At 40.7% G+C, this 14,606-nt stretch overlaps 2 protein-coding genes across 2 annotated transcripts; both read left to right on the top strand.

The window, feature by feature from the left end:
* The first annotated feature begins 2,117 nt into the window (after positions 1 to 2,117).
* MIF (macrophage migration inhibitory factor) lies at positions 2,118 to 4,265 on the top strand. Its single transcript, XM_053470756.1, has 3 exons — positions 2,118 to 2,281; positions 3,225 to 3,397; positions 4,088 to 4,265. Exons 1-3 carry the CDS (start codon positions 2,174 to 2,176, stop codon positions 4,152 to 4,154), a joined length of 348 nt encoding a protein of 115 aa, XP_053326731.1. The 5' UTR covers positions 2,118 to 2,173; the 3' UTR covers positions 4,155 to 4,265.
* Positions 4,266 to 5,755: 1,490 nt separating this feature from the next.
* On the top strand, positions 5,756 to 14,337 carry DDX51 (DEAD-box helicase 51). Its single transcript, XM_053470593.1, has 15 exons — positions 5,756 to 5,875; positions 6,378 to 6,870; positions 7,406 to 7,556; positions 7,655 to 7,800; positions 7,883 to 7,954; positions 8,027 to 8,133; positions 8,437 to 8,545; positions 8,796 to 8,938; positions 9,025 to 9,214; positions 10,022 to 10,137; positions 10,311 to 10,427; positions 12,522 to 12,623; positions 13,386 to 13,449; positions 13,539 to 13,673; positions 14,012 to 14,337. The coding sequence occupies exons 1-15, from the start codon at positions 5,853 to 5,855 to the stop codon at positions 14,036 to 14,038; spliced, it is 1,995 nt and encodes a 664-aa protein (XP_053326568.1). The 5' UTR covers positions 5,756 to 5,852; the 3' UTR covers positions 14,039 to 14,337.
* Positions 14,338 to 14,606: the final 269 nt, after the last annotated feature.

Raw genomic sequence — 14,606 nt, 5'->3', positions numbered from 1 at the left:
GGCTGGGTGTGAGCACCATCAAGGTACTCTAAGGTGTTATCCGAGGTGGCCCAGCATGCATATCTGTATAGAGAACGCCAGAGAAGTCACAATCTCCCACAGATGGCTCACATGTCAGCGGTAACGCGGCCTTCCCTCCTACGAAGGTTGCCATCAAAACACCCTGTACAGTTCGGATTAGGGCCAGAAACAGCTAAATGACTTTGTAGTTAGCCTGGCAATGGCATATGGCTGGGTGCAGGCATAGCCCTCCAGTGATGGTATAGGTCAAGAGCAAGCACTGATTTTGTGGTCAGGCTTATCAAATGGCGGAATATGGGCTTTTGCCAAAGGCACACCAAGCTGCGGAGGGTCATTCTGGTAATGCCTTGTCGATCCTTGGCTAGCTATTTGTTTGGGGAAAGGGTGGAAGGCTGGTTGAATTTTTAGCCTACCCCTTAGGCTCAGGTGTCATGCCAGATGCAGGATGATCTGAACGCTGAGTGCACAGTTATTCCAGGCCGCCGTCAGAAATCTTGGGACCCAGTACAGGCTTAATGCCTGGGCCCCCATGCCCCTTCCATCAGCCCACCCAATGTCCATCCCTCTGTCCCACCCATTGCCCCACCATAAGCACACCTTATGAGAGCAGTGGGCCAAGGGTTAGTGGTGCCTGGGTGCAATATTTCTTTAGGGCCCCTGTATAACTAACACGCATACTAACATGCAAATTCGCTCTAACACTCACTAACTGTAACACAATAGAGTTACATACGCACAATCGTTCTCCTGCTCCTTCTTTTACTCTCCCAGGTGCCACTAACTCTTGGCTCACCCACAATAACACCATACAGTAACACACACGTACATAAACATACAATACATAACATCCTTACTTCTACACACACAAATACTAACATACACACAGTAACATACTTAAACACACTTACATACTTATTTACACGTATACACAACCTACCTTTTTTGGCTCAGGAGGGGGGTAGGCTGATGCCTCAAGGTTGTCACACACTGTCTATTTCTGAGAAATGACATCACATCCCGGTGCTCAGACTCAGTGTGTTGGGCCTGAGGAAGTGCGGCCCACAGCGCTGGCCTAGTGGTATGCCCCAGGGCAGGGGGTTGTGTGGGGCTGGTGTTGAGCCTCCAATATACCACTGCCTCTACTCCCTCTATTTTATCCCCCCTTGATGTCAGCCCTGGCCGCATTACCATGTATGTCCTTTTTTAAATAGTAAAAGTGACTTTGATTGCCATAACCTTATGTTTGTGTCTGTTATTTTGCTTGTTAACATGCTGTTATCTGTATCCTATGGGTATTACAAGGAGCCCTGCTCAGGGGTACATTGTGGGGCACATACATCTTGGATGTTAGGAATCCCTACAATCAACACATCATTAAAAGTGATCTGATTAACATTTTTCGCAAACCTCTTGCACAAGTCACGAAATGGAAATATAACTGAGTAGTTCCATGTAAGCCGTCCACTTGCCAACAAATCAGGTTATTTAAGGACGTGCAGAGGTGTGGGCAGGAGTGTTAATGACTTCAAAAAAACCGACACCAAAACAGTTTGTTTAAGTAATATTTTTACATTTCAAGATTATTTGGAAAACTACTTCGATTTACTTTTTTCTCCTGTTTGGAGTCTCTTTTATGAGATAACAGTTCATGCTTTTAGATCTTTAAACCTTCCCTCAATACAATGTTTCCAGAACCAGGTTTTTATACAGATATTACATCCAGGATGGCAAATGCATCTTAAATTAAATGAGAGTTATTAATATGTAATAGGAATGCAGAAAATAATAGCAGATTGAGTGACATGGCTCTTTGTTTCAGGTGGATTCTCTCAGACGGTGCTTTTGTTACTGTTAAGTTTGTAAAATATTATAAAAATATTCAGATGATATAATAATAATAATGTAATCACTGCTTGGACCCGAGCTGGCATTCCCTCGGTAATCACATGAAATGACAGGCCTGCTCACTCAGCTCTGCCACTTCAAACGGTCCGGTGCCATAACCAGAGGGCAGCGCCCACCTACATCCCACGAGCTCCAGCTTCTGATTGGCTGGCTTATTAAAGGGTGGGAGTTAGGATCTCACGTTTTCCGCGCCCTCTCAGACACAGTCTCCATTTTTTTGAGTCCGACTCCCATCAGCAGATCCATCATGCCTACCTTCGTGATCAACACCAACATTTCCCGGGACGCTATTCCCGAAAACCTCCTTTCTGAATTGACTCAGCAGCTGGCTAAAGCTACAGGCAAACCGGCCGAGGTGCGGGCTGGGGGCCAAAGGAGTGGGGGTCTCATGGGCTGGAGGTAGTCCTTGGGGGGGGGTCTTTGGGGGGCATCTCGGGAGCATTGCTCAGATGGCAGATGCTCTGTGGGGATAATAGTAGAATGGCATGGCGTAGGTCAGTTCCCAGCACTGACATGTTTATTAGGGTTAACAGGACTGCTGCTTCTTCCAGCAGCTCTGAGCTGCTGCATGATCTTTGTTAGAATGCACAGCCAGGTGGGGGGGGTGTCAGTCTGTGGCAGGGCCTGGCAAGCAATCTACTGTGTCAAAAAAACCCTAAATAATTCTAAAGGTGTTTTTTCTATTTGGTGTATACAGCACCTCCATTTCGTCATTACCATGATGTTTTACAGTTACGTGAAGCGATTTACCTTCCTCTCTGGTAATCAATTCAGTTACCCTTTAAACCCTTTATTAACATGTATTTTTACGCCCTGTGTCTTTTTTAAATTGACTGCTTGCGGTTGCTGATGGGACGCTTGCTCCCTGTCTGCTTCAACAAGAATAGCTATGGCCAAAGGGAATATTCAAATAATGCTAATTACTTTGGTAAAACTGTAGTTCTGGAACCGGGTAAATTATTACCGCACAACTATCATCAATCCTCAGAGGACGCACCATGTAAAAGGTACATATGCCCTGGGAGTATAGCCTTGTATTCAGCATCAAGGACTACCGATGAATCAAACATGTTCTAATATTGTGTGCTCATCTATACATCAATACTGGAGTAATGCATTATACACAGAAAACGAACAAGTTATATGCATAGCGGGTGGGTGGCTGGCTGTCAGATTTGTTTCTTGTAGAGGGTTCAAGGTGGAGTAAAGCTGGTGACTTGCTGTTTTAGATTCGTCTAACAGACTGTAATGTATAACATCCTGTGTAACCTGCTTTCTTGTCCCTGTTTGTGCTGCAGTACATTGCTGTGCATATCCTGCCTGATCAAATGATGAGTTTTGGGGGCTCAACGGACCCCTGTGCTCTCTGTAGCCTGCATAGTATTGGCAAGATTGGGCTGTCACAGAACAAGAGCTACACGAAACTGCTGTCTGATATTCTGAGCAAACAGCTCCACATACCCCCTGACAGGTGAGAGATGTATGTCATGCATTCCGACATCTCATGGCAGGCGTCCTTTAATTCTCCCGTCTTCTGTGGTTACCTCTGTTATATATCGAACAGCTGATGACAAGGCAAAAAGGTGGACATATATATGCACATATATACATTAGTGATTTTGGTTTTAAACGTGGTTTTGCCCAAAAAAAATAGAATAGTCCTGCTGATTGGACCATAGCATTCATTGTTGATAAGACCACCTTTTAAACCAGAACCACATAACCCCTGATACCTGTAAGAATATTTGCTAAGGCTGGTCTCGAGCTTGATTCCGGTATTGGCCCAGTTTGTGCTTTTTTTCCCCCTCCTGCCAAGCCAAATTAACAGCTTGACTAGCCTTGGTCAACCATAACCTCCAACATTTTAGGTGTCCAAACCAGGACACCATTGTTGGAGGTTGTAGCCAGAGGTGAAGGAGCCTCCTTTCAGCTCATAGCTACAGGGTTTCACAAGGTGTCCCTGTAGGAGCTGCGATGGACATCTCTTCTGCAGAGGACCATGAGAAGGTGTGTATACACAATGAAACATCAATTATGTTACCATTTCGGATGTTTTGTGATAAATATTACATACGTATTCCTAACAACCACGAGACAAAAACAAAACAATATAAAATAATTCACAATAAAGTTAATGATTTAACTTTTGTTTTCTTTTCAGGTGTTACATCAACTTTTATGATTTAAATGCTGCTAACGTGGGTTGGAATGGCTCTACATTTGCCTAATGATATCGCCTGCAGCCATGGGGCCAAGGCTACCAGTCATCCTTCAAACGTCTTCCCCAGATCTCACTGTTAAACATTCCCTCTTCAATAAAACATCTATCTGAAATGTTACATTGTGTTTGTATTTTTTTTTGGGGGGGGGCATCTGCAATGCATCACAGAGCATATATTGAGGTTTGGTGGAGAACAGAAGTTAAAGTGTGGTTTATTATATTTGTATGCGACCTCATAGTAAAGCCTGAAAATGTTTCCCAATGGCCCCAAAGGGAATCTTTTGTTTTTAAAGGAACTGTCTAGTGTCCCAGGCAGTCAGTTGAACAAGTAATACATATTAAAGTACTCTGTAACAAGCTGAGTTTCCATCCTGAAACCTGTATGTTTAAAATGAAATAATCAACATGCCTTTAGGAGAAGCTGCAGTACACTGCTTTCTCTGTAGTCACATGTTTCATGCCACTGAAATCAATGGCCAGCACTGGTGTTGACTGGCGGTGAGCATATCTGCAGAATCCCTTTAAGTCAGTAATTATTTACTGCAACAGGCTTTGTTTGGAAATATTTGTATTATGATGTTTATACACTAGCTTTAGAGCACTGTGATACATTTGTACCCAGAAACAAACATTCAAAGCGCTTGGAAAAGAATGGCTGGGGAGGAAAAAGGAGACAGGAGTGTTTGGATTCCATAGTGTTTGCTATGCATATGTGCATACCTGGGAACTCTTTAGGTTTTACCCGAAGACTCTGGGAGAAGCACCGCTTCTCCGGGACCCCACCGAAAAACTCAAGGTGGCAGGATCCCAGTTAAACAGCTGTGTGTCCCGGGACTTCCTGCCAGCATCCCCGAAAAGAGGACTCGGGGTAGCCAGAGCCATACAGTTCCCAGGTATGCATATGCAGAAATGCTACCAAGACAGGAACAAAGATTAGCTACAGGAAGCTGGCTAGAGAGGAAGTGAATAAAATACTAGTTTAGCTCATCCTTATACATTGACCACGATGACCAAAATGTTTTAATACTGCCAATTGTGATTACTTAAAGACCCACAAACCACTATATGTACGAATTTTGTCTCCTTTAGAAGCATGCTACGTACTGTTATATATTGCGTATACACCAGTACCACGTACCCTGCAAAATTGAGTTTTAAGACATATAGTAACTCACTAGGCAGAAGAGGGTGCTGGATGTCCATACATTACTGATGTGAAAGGGACAGTTTAATGTCCCCGGCAGCTTCACCAAGGAAGAATGGATATTAAAGCACTTTGTGAGAACATGCATGATTTAAGAGGTTTTTAAAGAGTTCATACGATGGCTGGAGCATCACCTAAAATACATTTTAGAGAAGAGCTACATAATCTACATGTATCGTCATGTACCATTTGCAGGTTTAAAACACGTATTACTTCCTGATGTGTCATGTGCTGGGACATTTTAACCACGTCTTCCTCGACTCAATTGGTTTGCAAGCAAACATTATTCAGATCGTCTGTCCCCTACCAACATACGGCATAAGACTTGTATGCACGCACGCTACAGTACGCCAGAGGGCGCTCTATTTGGCTACGGCAGTGAGTCCTCTCTCTGTTCTGTCACCATGCTAATGATGTCATCAAGTCGCGACACTCCATGCTGTGTCTTGCTGTGAACCGTAGAAAAGTTGCAGTTTGTTGGATTTAGCTGTGAAAACCGGAATGTCGCTGTTTGTCATCAACAGGTGCGGAAAGACAGACAGACTGTATTGTACTGTACTTTACTATCAAGCGGTTTTTCATGATTTAAGATTCACACGTGTATTTCGCGTTGAACATACATTAAGCTCTCGTACGCATCATATATTTAAATTATTCACTGCTTAGCAATGCGGTCGAGCTGTTGTCTGGTGCGCACTCTAATAAACTAATCCTAGTAGCAGACTGTAACTGTGACCCGCGTTGCAGTGTGTCTAGCTTTGTTAGTACATCAGATCCGTATCTGAATGAGCGTTAAGCATGTTTTTCCCAAACATCCCTATTTCCTCCACCGATGTCCTTATTTTGTATGACATCACAATGTTTGGTGCTCCACAACCATAAGAGGCAGAATAATGTGTATAGAAATGGCGATGTCTTTCTAAATTAAATATACTAGTCAACCATATACATATTACATATTATTGCGTTCAGTAGGTTACATACATGGTAAAGCCACATTATTTTATTTACTTTTTTCATCTTCAGGTATCTTGGAGATGAGGTAGATTCATCAGAAGACCGCTCCAAAGCATTGCTGGAAAAACTGCGTGAGCAAGCCAAGAGCAGACAGCTACAACTACAGAAAGAACACCAAAAAGCTAAAGAAGACCACAAATTCAGCCCCATCATAACAGAAAGTGACCTTACAACAGTCACCACACCTAGTGATAATGGAACAGAAACAGAGACACCCAGAAAAGCTAAGAAAAGAAAGAAGAAACTCGATGGAGAGGGGACTGCAGGCGAGGAAAGCCAACAACCAGAGCAAATGCAGGAAGAAGTAGAGCACACTGGAGAAGTAAAAAGAAAAAAACGGAAGAAGAAGGATCACAATAAAGAAGAAACAGAAGAACTAAAGGACAGAGAATCCAAACAGAGTGAGGAAAGCCAGGAAGAAGAGACAGCAAAGCCAAGCGTAGATACCACAGAACCCAGAGATATCCTTCTTGGAGACTTTGAGACTAAAACTGTACAGAAGGTGAACTTAAGAAATTGTGATTAACTTTGAGGCCAACTGTAATGCAGGCTAGGAACCTCCAGTTAGTGGGTAGATAAAAATAATTTACAGTAAAGTCTCATTTTAGGTAACTGATTATTGATCTGATAGTGGTTACAGATTTTTTTTAGTTTACAATATTTTATTTATAAATGATTCTTTAAGACACTAATCATTTTCTCACCAATCAGCCTGTGATCTAATCTGGTGGGTGCGTATTATACATAGGTACTTTATTTTTTCCTACAAAACCTAAATTATATACACATACTCTTCAAAACTTCTTGTTTCTAAAAATTTGAATCATGGTTACAACATGCCAAAGTAATGCATTCACCGCTGTCTATCATTCTATTTGTAGCCTCGTGATTGGTTCAGTGTATGTATATATATGTATATATATATATATACATATATATGTATATATATATATATACATATATATATACTGTCTGTGTGTGTGTGTGTGTATCTAAGAGTGGATCATCAGTATTTGTTTTGTGCTTTGTTTGTGAAGGTACAACCGGTACTGCCCCATTGGTTGTCACAACCTAATCTTGTCCACAAAGATATCAAACAGAATTTAGTTCGCATCCAAGATGTTCCTGGTTTACATCCCAAAATTCTGAAAAAGCTGGAGACCAACAAAGTTACATCTTTTTTCCCAGGTAGGTACAACTGCACACACCTACTTACTTCTTGCTCCTTTTTTACCTTTGTAGTAAATATATATATTCCGCTCTCTTCTCTTAATCACCTCCATTAGTTCAGGCTGAAGTTATACCTGCCATCTTGGAAAGCACATCCAATGGCTTCCTTCTGGGCAGAGGTGGTTATAGACCCAGTGACATGTGCGTGTCTGCGCCCACAGGTAGTGGAAAGACTTTGGCGTTTGTCATCCCCATAGTGCAGGTGAGTCTGAGTTAGACTGTGTGCGCACTTTGCTCTCTCTTCAGTCTACAAGCTCTGACTTAAATCTGTTTTTCCCCATCAGGCTCTCTTACAGCGTGTAGTGTGTGAGGTGAGGGCACTTGTTGTGTTGCCCACCAAAGAGCTGGCCCAGCAGGTAATGCATTTTAACAACTGGTCTGTTCTTCCTCCCAAGTTATTTAGTCTGACTCCTCATTTTCCTTACCAGGTCTGTAAGGTTTTCAACACATATGTGGATGGAACAGGATTGAAAGTTGTCATGTTGACTGGTCAGAAATCCTTTCCTAAAGAGCAAGAATCTCTGGTGCAGAGGACGTGAGTTTTCTGTTGACTTCCCACTTTTTAATATTATAAATTCAATACAGTGTTTACACTTTTCCCCCTCCATTTTCATTAGGTTACAGGCCCTTTATTTCAAGTAATATTTTATTTGGGGGGGTTCTTTTCACCCCTCCTTTTCTATTTTTTACCCAATTCACATTGTTATTTGACATCTTTATATGTAACATTCTTTTTTGATGCTTGGCTGTTCTTTTTTTCTTTAAGACTCCTATTATACCCCACTTTTCTTTTTTACTTTCTTTCCCTTGCCTTGACTTTTCTTTGTTTTGCCCATAGTGTATCTGGGTTCTGCAGCTTAGCAGATATACTTGTGTCCACCCCAGGACGACTGGTTGATCACATTCAGCAAACAGAAGGATTTAACCTGAGACATCTACGCTTTTTGGTGAGCTGATATTATCATGTTCTTTCAGGTTTTAATATATAAAAGTAGCCCTCAAAATGATTTAAATAAATTTGCAGAAGTACCAGGATCTTGGCGTATCCAGTCCAACAACCTGAGCCAGTCAAGGGGGCTTTATGTGGAATGACCTGTAACATTTTAATGTTAGTGATCATAAGCGGTCTCTCGATGATCTGAATATCATGTATGCGGTATTTTGACTCATCTACATTTATATAACTTTTCCATGTAGGTCATTGATGAAGCAGACAGAATGATTGACAGCATGAATCAGGACTGGCTCCATCATGTGACCAAGGCTGTTTTCCTGATGGAACCGAGCGCTCCCAATATGCTGTTTTCCAGGAAGGAACCTGGGACCCAAACAGCAGCCAGGTGAGTCTCATTTGTCTTGGCAGTCTCAATTCTATGGAGTTTGGTTTAAGAGCATCTCCGGTAATTTTTTCACTTTGTTTTTGCAGCTCTTGTCATTGTCAAATACCTCTGCAGAAGCTGCTTTTTTCAGCCACACTGACCCAGAATCCAGAGAAACTGCAGCAGTTAGGCTTGTACCAGCCACGGCTTTTCACCTCTGTTCACAAGGGACAGAGCAAAGACCTTCCTGAAGCGAGCAGCAAAACCGGAAACTATTCCCTTCCAGAGGGGCTTACGGTGAGCAGCTTGGAGTTAGCACAGCCTGCTCCATTTGGAGCATAGGGTTCAAAAAAATGTAACTAATAACATACATGTGTTGTCTAGATGCATAAGGGTGGTTCACTAAACCCATGTACTGCTGTGAGATGAAACATTTACTCTTGCCAGCTTAATGACATGTTATGAAGGGGCAAAACTCAAGTGAGCACTGCATAACACTTAGCTTGTGTTGTAAGCTGATAAAATAAGATGCAAGTATCTCGTGCATCTCTGTCAATACAACATTCTCATTGTAGCCAAACAGAATTGCCACAATGAGTTTATAGCATCAGTTTTGTTAGCAGGGCTAGACATATGACCAGGGATCAGGACAGTAAGCTTTAGGCTAATGTAGTTCATATTTAGGAAACATGAAATTGCCCTAATAGAAAACTAGCAGGTCATTGAACAAAAGTCTAAATGTGTATCGTTGTGATGTAATAAGTGTAAAGACTGGAGTATCCGTGTAAAGTTCATGGAATAATAATTATAGCTCTGGAATTAGTTTTAAAGAACAGAACAACATACTTCAGGTGAGGCGCTAGTGTGAATCATTAGGATTGCAGTACGTGTAAAGACAGTGACAGAAAAAATACTGGAGATTTTCTTTCCAATTCATTTGTCTTGGTCTCCTCTGCCAACACTATTTTACAATTTGCAAGCCAATTGCTGGAAGTGGAGTGTTCGTTTGTCCTATTTGACATTTATCCTTGATGCCTCCAATATTTGGTAAAACAAATCCTTCATGGTTTACCATTTTTTTTTTTATGTCGATCTCTTATTTAGCAATATTACATCCCTTGCAACCTGAATAGCAAGCCTTTAATCCTCCTACACTTTCTGCTCACCTTACGTTTCTCCCGTGTCCTCTGCTTCACCAACTCCAGAGAAGCCTCCCACCGGTAAGCGATCAACCATTTGCTCTTGCGCAACTTGGAATGGTCCTATAATGATCTGAAACTCTATATCTGATGCAAATTGCAGTTATAAAATGTTGCTTACTTTTATTGAAACTAACTTAAATTGTATGTCCATTACATCTGTTAATAGTCTTGCTATTTTTTGTATCTCACAGTTTGTTCTTGCTCATAAAAAGCTTTGGCGGGATCAATGTGGCTGAGTTTTCTTCCCGCCTCAGCCCGGGTGAGAGGAAGAGGACTTTGAAGGAGTTTGAGCAGGGAAAGTTTCAGCTGTAAGTGTTAGATATTCTATACGGTCTCTACTTGCTGATATTTCATCTCTGTTCTTCAGGGCCAAATGTGGAGGTAAATTCATATGTGGACAACTCTGTGATGACGCTCTCTGTTTTGGTTATATAGTGGGCACATAATACCACCACCAAACAGAGGCATTGCATTGGCTCAGTTTCCAGAAAAGAGCAGCTGGGACAGTTAATGGGGCAAAAATGTCTTGCTCTCAGGACAATTTCAGCCAAAGCAGGACAGTTGGCAGCTCTGATTTAATTTGACTTGTAAGTTTATTTTCCGACCATTATGAAAGTGGCAAAGACTTAGTAATACATTTTCTTTTAAAGGCATAACCGGTTTAAATAGGCCAGGTAGAACTCAGTGCATACTATTAAGCAGGAAAGCCAAATTGACATTCAAAGGATATCAACACGGCATGGCTTAGAAGCAGAGCTAAACAGGAAAACGCCACAAGCAGCACTCTAACGGTTTCATTAGAATCTTGTAACAAAGTATCCATTACCCGCAACAATTAGATTTAACTCAATAGGGAGTGATAACAAAACCCCTGTTGACCCCTTAAGGACAATAGGGGTTATTACTCGTAGTATATTGTGGGACAATGGCTATTTTAACATTTTTCGGTGTTCCTGTTTAGCTGTGATTTTCTTCTTTCTCATTTCGTGCTCCCACACATATTATATATTGTTTTTTTCAGGACAAACAGGGCTTTCTTTAGATACCATTAATTTTATCATATCATCTAATTTACTATAAAAAATGATAAAATATGGGGATTTTTTGTTAAAAAATTACTTTTTCTCACTTTTTAAACAAAAAACTTTTACTCATCTGCAAAAACGAATGAAAAAACCTGCTAAATAGATTCTACTATTTGTCCTGAGTTTAGAAATACCCAATGTTTTTATGTTTTTTTTGCTTTTTTCTGCACGTTATGGGGCAATAAGTACAGGTAGCGTTTTGCTATTTCAAAACCTTTTTTTCCAAATCTGGTAATTCTTCCCCCCATGTGCCATTTCGGGTATCTTTGAAGCCGGCCAATGCAATTTACCCCATCAAGTCATATATTTTTAAAAACTAGACACCCCAAGGTATTTCACATGCTGGTAATTTAACCCTTTCCATGCACTAATTTTACCACCAGCCTTTGTGAAACTTTATGGTAGTACATTTTTTTGTATTTTTTTCACACACGTTGTACTTCAGGTATAAATTTATCGCTCCTGGTATATGTCCCTGTCAAACAACACCCCAATATGTGTTCAGTAAATCTCCTGAGCGCAGTGATACCCCACATGCATGGGTTTGTTGGGTTATTTGGGAGGTAAAAGGCCGCCTTTGTGAGGTGTGTATTTTTTGGCCATTTAGACATCTGATCCTACTGTCCCCATGTCCCATATTTGGGACACCTTTGAACCCGGCCAATTCAATTTATGCCATCCACTCATGCATTTTTTAATACGAGACACCCTATGGGCATTTGTAATGCCAATATTTTAACTCTTTCCATGCTGGAATTTTTGTAAAGATAAAGAATTTTAGGACTTGCTTATTCATTTTTTTTTTTTTTTGGTGACAGTGGGGATTTTTATATGTTACCATATTATTTTTTTTTTTTTTTTTTTTAAAAAGTAATTTTTTTTTTTTTTTTTTACTAATCACTCATAAGTGAGCTGGGCTCCATTTACCTTGCATGGTTGGATGCAGTACCTGCATTCAACCTGCAGGAGGAGCTCGAGAGTTCACAAGAGGGTCTGGATAGACCCTCTATGAACTCAAATCTATTGTTGATGCCATCCTGTGGATGCTGCAAAGCCGTCGATCGCGGCGAAAACGCCGCGTTCGCGGCAATGCAGCTATTTAACGGCAGCCCGTACATGTACGGGCATTGTCGTTATCTCGTTGCACGGCAACCCCGTACATGTACTTGGATTGTCGTTAAGGGGTTAAGGTGGTGAGAAGCTCATATTATAAATTCAGCAATATCAGTTTTGACCATCAACAACTGTGTGAACAACGTCCACTGCTCTCCTGCATATGATAGGATGGTTTATTCACTCACTGTCATCTCTACCAAGGCTGATCAGCACAGATGCAACCGCAAGAGGAATCGATGTCAAGGGTGTGAAGTGTATCATTAATTATGATGCTCCCCAGTTTATTCGTACATATATTCACAGGTAAGATCTCTTCAGTTAGTTGCCGTACACTCTTAGTGACATATAACACACACACACGGTTTGCTTCCTGCTTTGCGCAAACATATTTTGGGCACATATTTAACATCCTTTTGTGTAAGATATTCTGATGCTTTAACATTATCAAAGCACAGTTTTACTTTGCTAGAAAAGTATTTCGTGTTTGCTAATATGCCCAGCGTAGTTACTAAATATATAAATTATATATATATATATATATATATATATATATTGTGTGTGTTTTTGTGTTCACATTTATATTGTAATTGAATAGCTAAGTTCCCGCCATTTGATGGATATTATAAGTTATTGGTAGAAAGTATTTCCCATGCAATGCTTTAAAAGCAGTAGCATCAACAGCCATCAATGTTATTTTGTTTATAATTGGAACACCTTACTACTTGATGGTGATGACGTCATTTAACATTTTGCATCAGAATGACTGTTTTATGAAGTAGCCCCTATGTCTCACTTATGTATATGCACACAGTTTACCAAATATAATATCAGATAGTTGTGAGCTCATTGGTTTCATGAGAAATTCAAGAAGGATTTTCAACCTTTTTTTTTTTTTTTTTTTTTTACACAGAATAGATCCCTCAGTGATGGATCTTTACATTTCACACACCTTAAATTTCATTTTATATATATATATATATATATATAAAATGTGTGTGTGTGTTACACTACAGTAAGTTTAGAAGTACAAATAACATACATTATGTGTGTTTTTGTTTGACTCAGGGTTGGGAGGACAGCCCGTGCAGGAACAGCTGGTTTGGCATTTACAATGCTTCTGAAGGTCCAGGTAAAAATAGCAGCACTGACCTGTTCTATTATCATTTTGAAAACCATGCATATTTAGGTATTTGTTAAATATTGGTTTGATTCTCCCAGGAGCAAAAATATTTCAATATGATGCGAGACGCTGGTGCACCGGAGCTGCAGAAACAGTTGGTGAAAAGTGAGAACCTGAAGCAGTATGTGGAGCGATACGAGGAAGCTCTAACTCAGCTACAGAAAGCCATCCAGGTACAAGGCTGTGGAAATGCAAGAGTGCCCTAATAGTTCTCATTCTCTCTGTACTAAAAGTTGTATTCTTATTCACCATACCCATTCTTTCTGTGTGGTCTTGTGTTAACTTTTCTGTTTACTAAAAGTAAAGTTGAAAGGAGAGTTTGGGTTTCAACTTGACTTTAATATACATTTTGAAAAGCCCTGTATGACGTATATCTTTTTCTTCCTTGAATACATTATCCAGGGCCAGCTCTTGTTGGAGAAACCTACCAGTGTTGGCCCTTCGTAATGATCAGTGAGTTAAAAACGTAAACTCCCCTATTGGACTAACTCATTTTTTTTTCTTATGACAGGATGAGCGAGCCCAGAAGCGCTCCTGATCAAAGACTGCTTCCTGGATGGAAGGAACTGCTGCTGATAGCTGTGCACTAGCTCCAACTGATGTACCTACCAACTCAAAGTTGAGGCTAAATTCATAGACTGTGGCTTTGCACGCGGACCACAAGATCATTACTATACTCTTGGGGGTATAAAAGATTTGTTCCTGTGTCTTCTGGCTTAAATTTTCATAATGGACATGAAAATGTCCCCTCTGGTACAAGAGGGGAATTTACTAGAGCAGTTTATGGTTGAGAGATGCCGTTTGTTGGAATAAAGGCACAAAAATCCGTTTTACACATTTGATGTATTAATGCCTCATATCAGTGTCACAACACAATTTTCAAGGTGCAAGGTTTTTTGCTTTTTTTCTTCACACACAGCAATACATGCAGAGATAATGGAGAGTTGTCATGGCTGGCATTATAAAAAATGTATATCAATTACCAGCCAAAGCCAGCGCAAACAAAAAAGTGCAAAGACGGTCCAAACTGCAAGCACAGCCATTGGTGATCGCTCATTGTACTATGCAATGGAAATACACCCAATGATGTGTGCCCAAATTGGACC

Source organism: Spea bombifrons, chromosome 1 (assembly GCF_027358695.1).
Source record: "Spea bombifrons isolate aSpeBom1 chromosome 1, aSpeBom1.2.pri, whole genome shotgun sequence".
NCBI classification, from domain to species: Eukaryota; Metazoa; Chordata; class Amphibia; order Anura; family Pelobatidae; genus Spea; species Spea bombifrons.
This window is presented reverse-complemented; position numbering and strand designations above follow the sequence as displayed.

What these genes read in the sequence shown, in the direction of transcription:
- MIF (XM_053470756.1), top strand. Translation starts at nt 2,174, where the DNA reads ATGCCTACCTTCGTGATCAACACCAACATTTCCCGGGACGCTATTCCC. An exon ending in CTACAGGCAAACCGGCCGAG is followed by an intron (nt 2,282 to 3,224) that starts GTGCGGGCTGGG and finishes TTTGTGCTGCAG; the next exon opens with TACATTGCTGTGCATATCCT. An exon ending in CTCCACATACCCCCTGACAG is followed by an intron (nt 3,398 to 4,087) that starts GTGAGAGATGTA and finishes TTTTCTTTTCAG; the next exon opens with GTGTTACATCAACTTTTATG.
- DDX51 (XM_053470593.1), top strand. Translation starts at nt 5,853, where the DNA reads ATGTCGCTGTTTGTCATCAACAG. An exon ending in CCAAAGAGCTGGCCCAGCAG is followed by an intron (nt 7,955 to 8,026) that starts GTAATGCATTTT and finishes TTTCCTTACCAG; the next exon opens with GTCTGTAAGGTTTTCAACAC. An exon ending in GGGACCCAAACAGCAGCCAG is followed by an intron (nt 8,939 to 9,024) that starts GTGAGTCTCATT and finishes TTGTTTTTGCAG; the next exon opens with CTCTTGTCATTGTCAAATAC.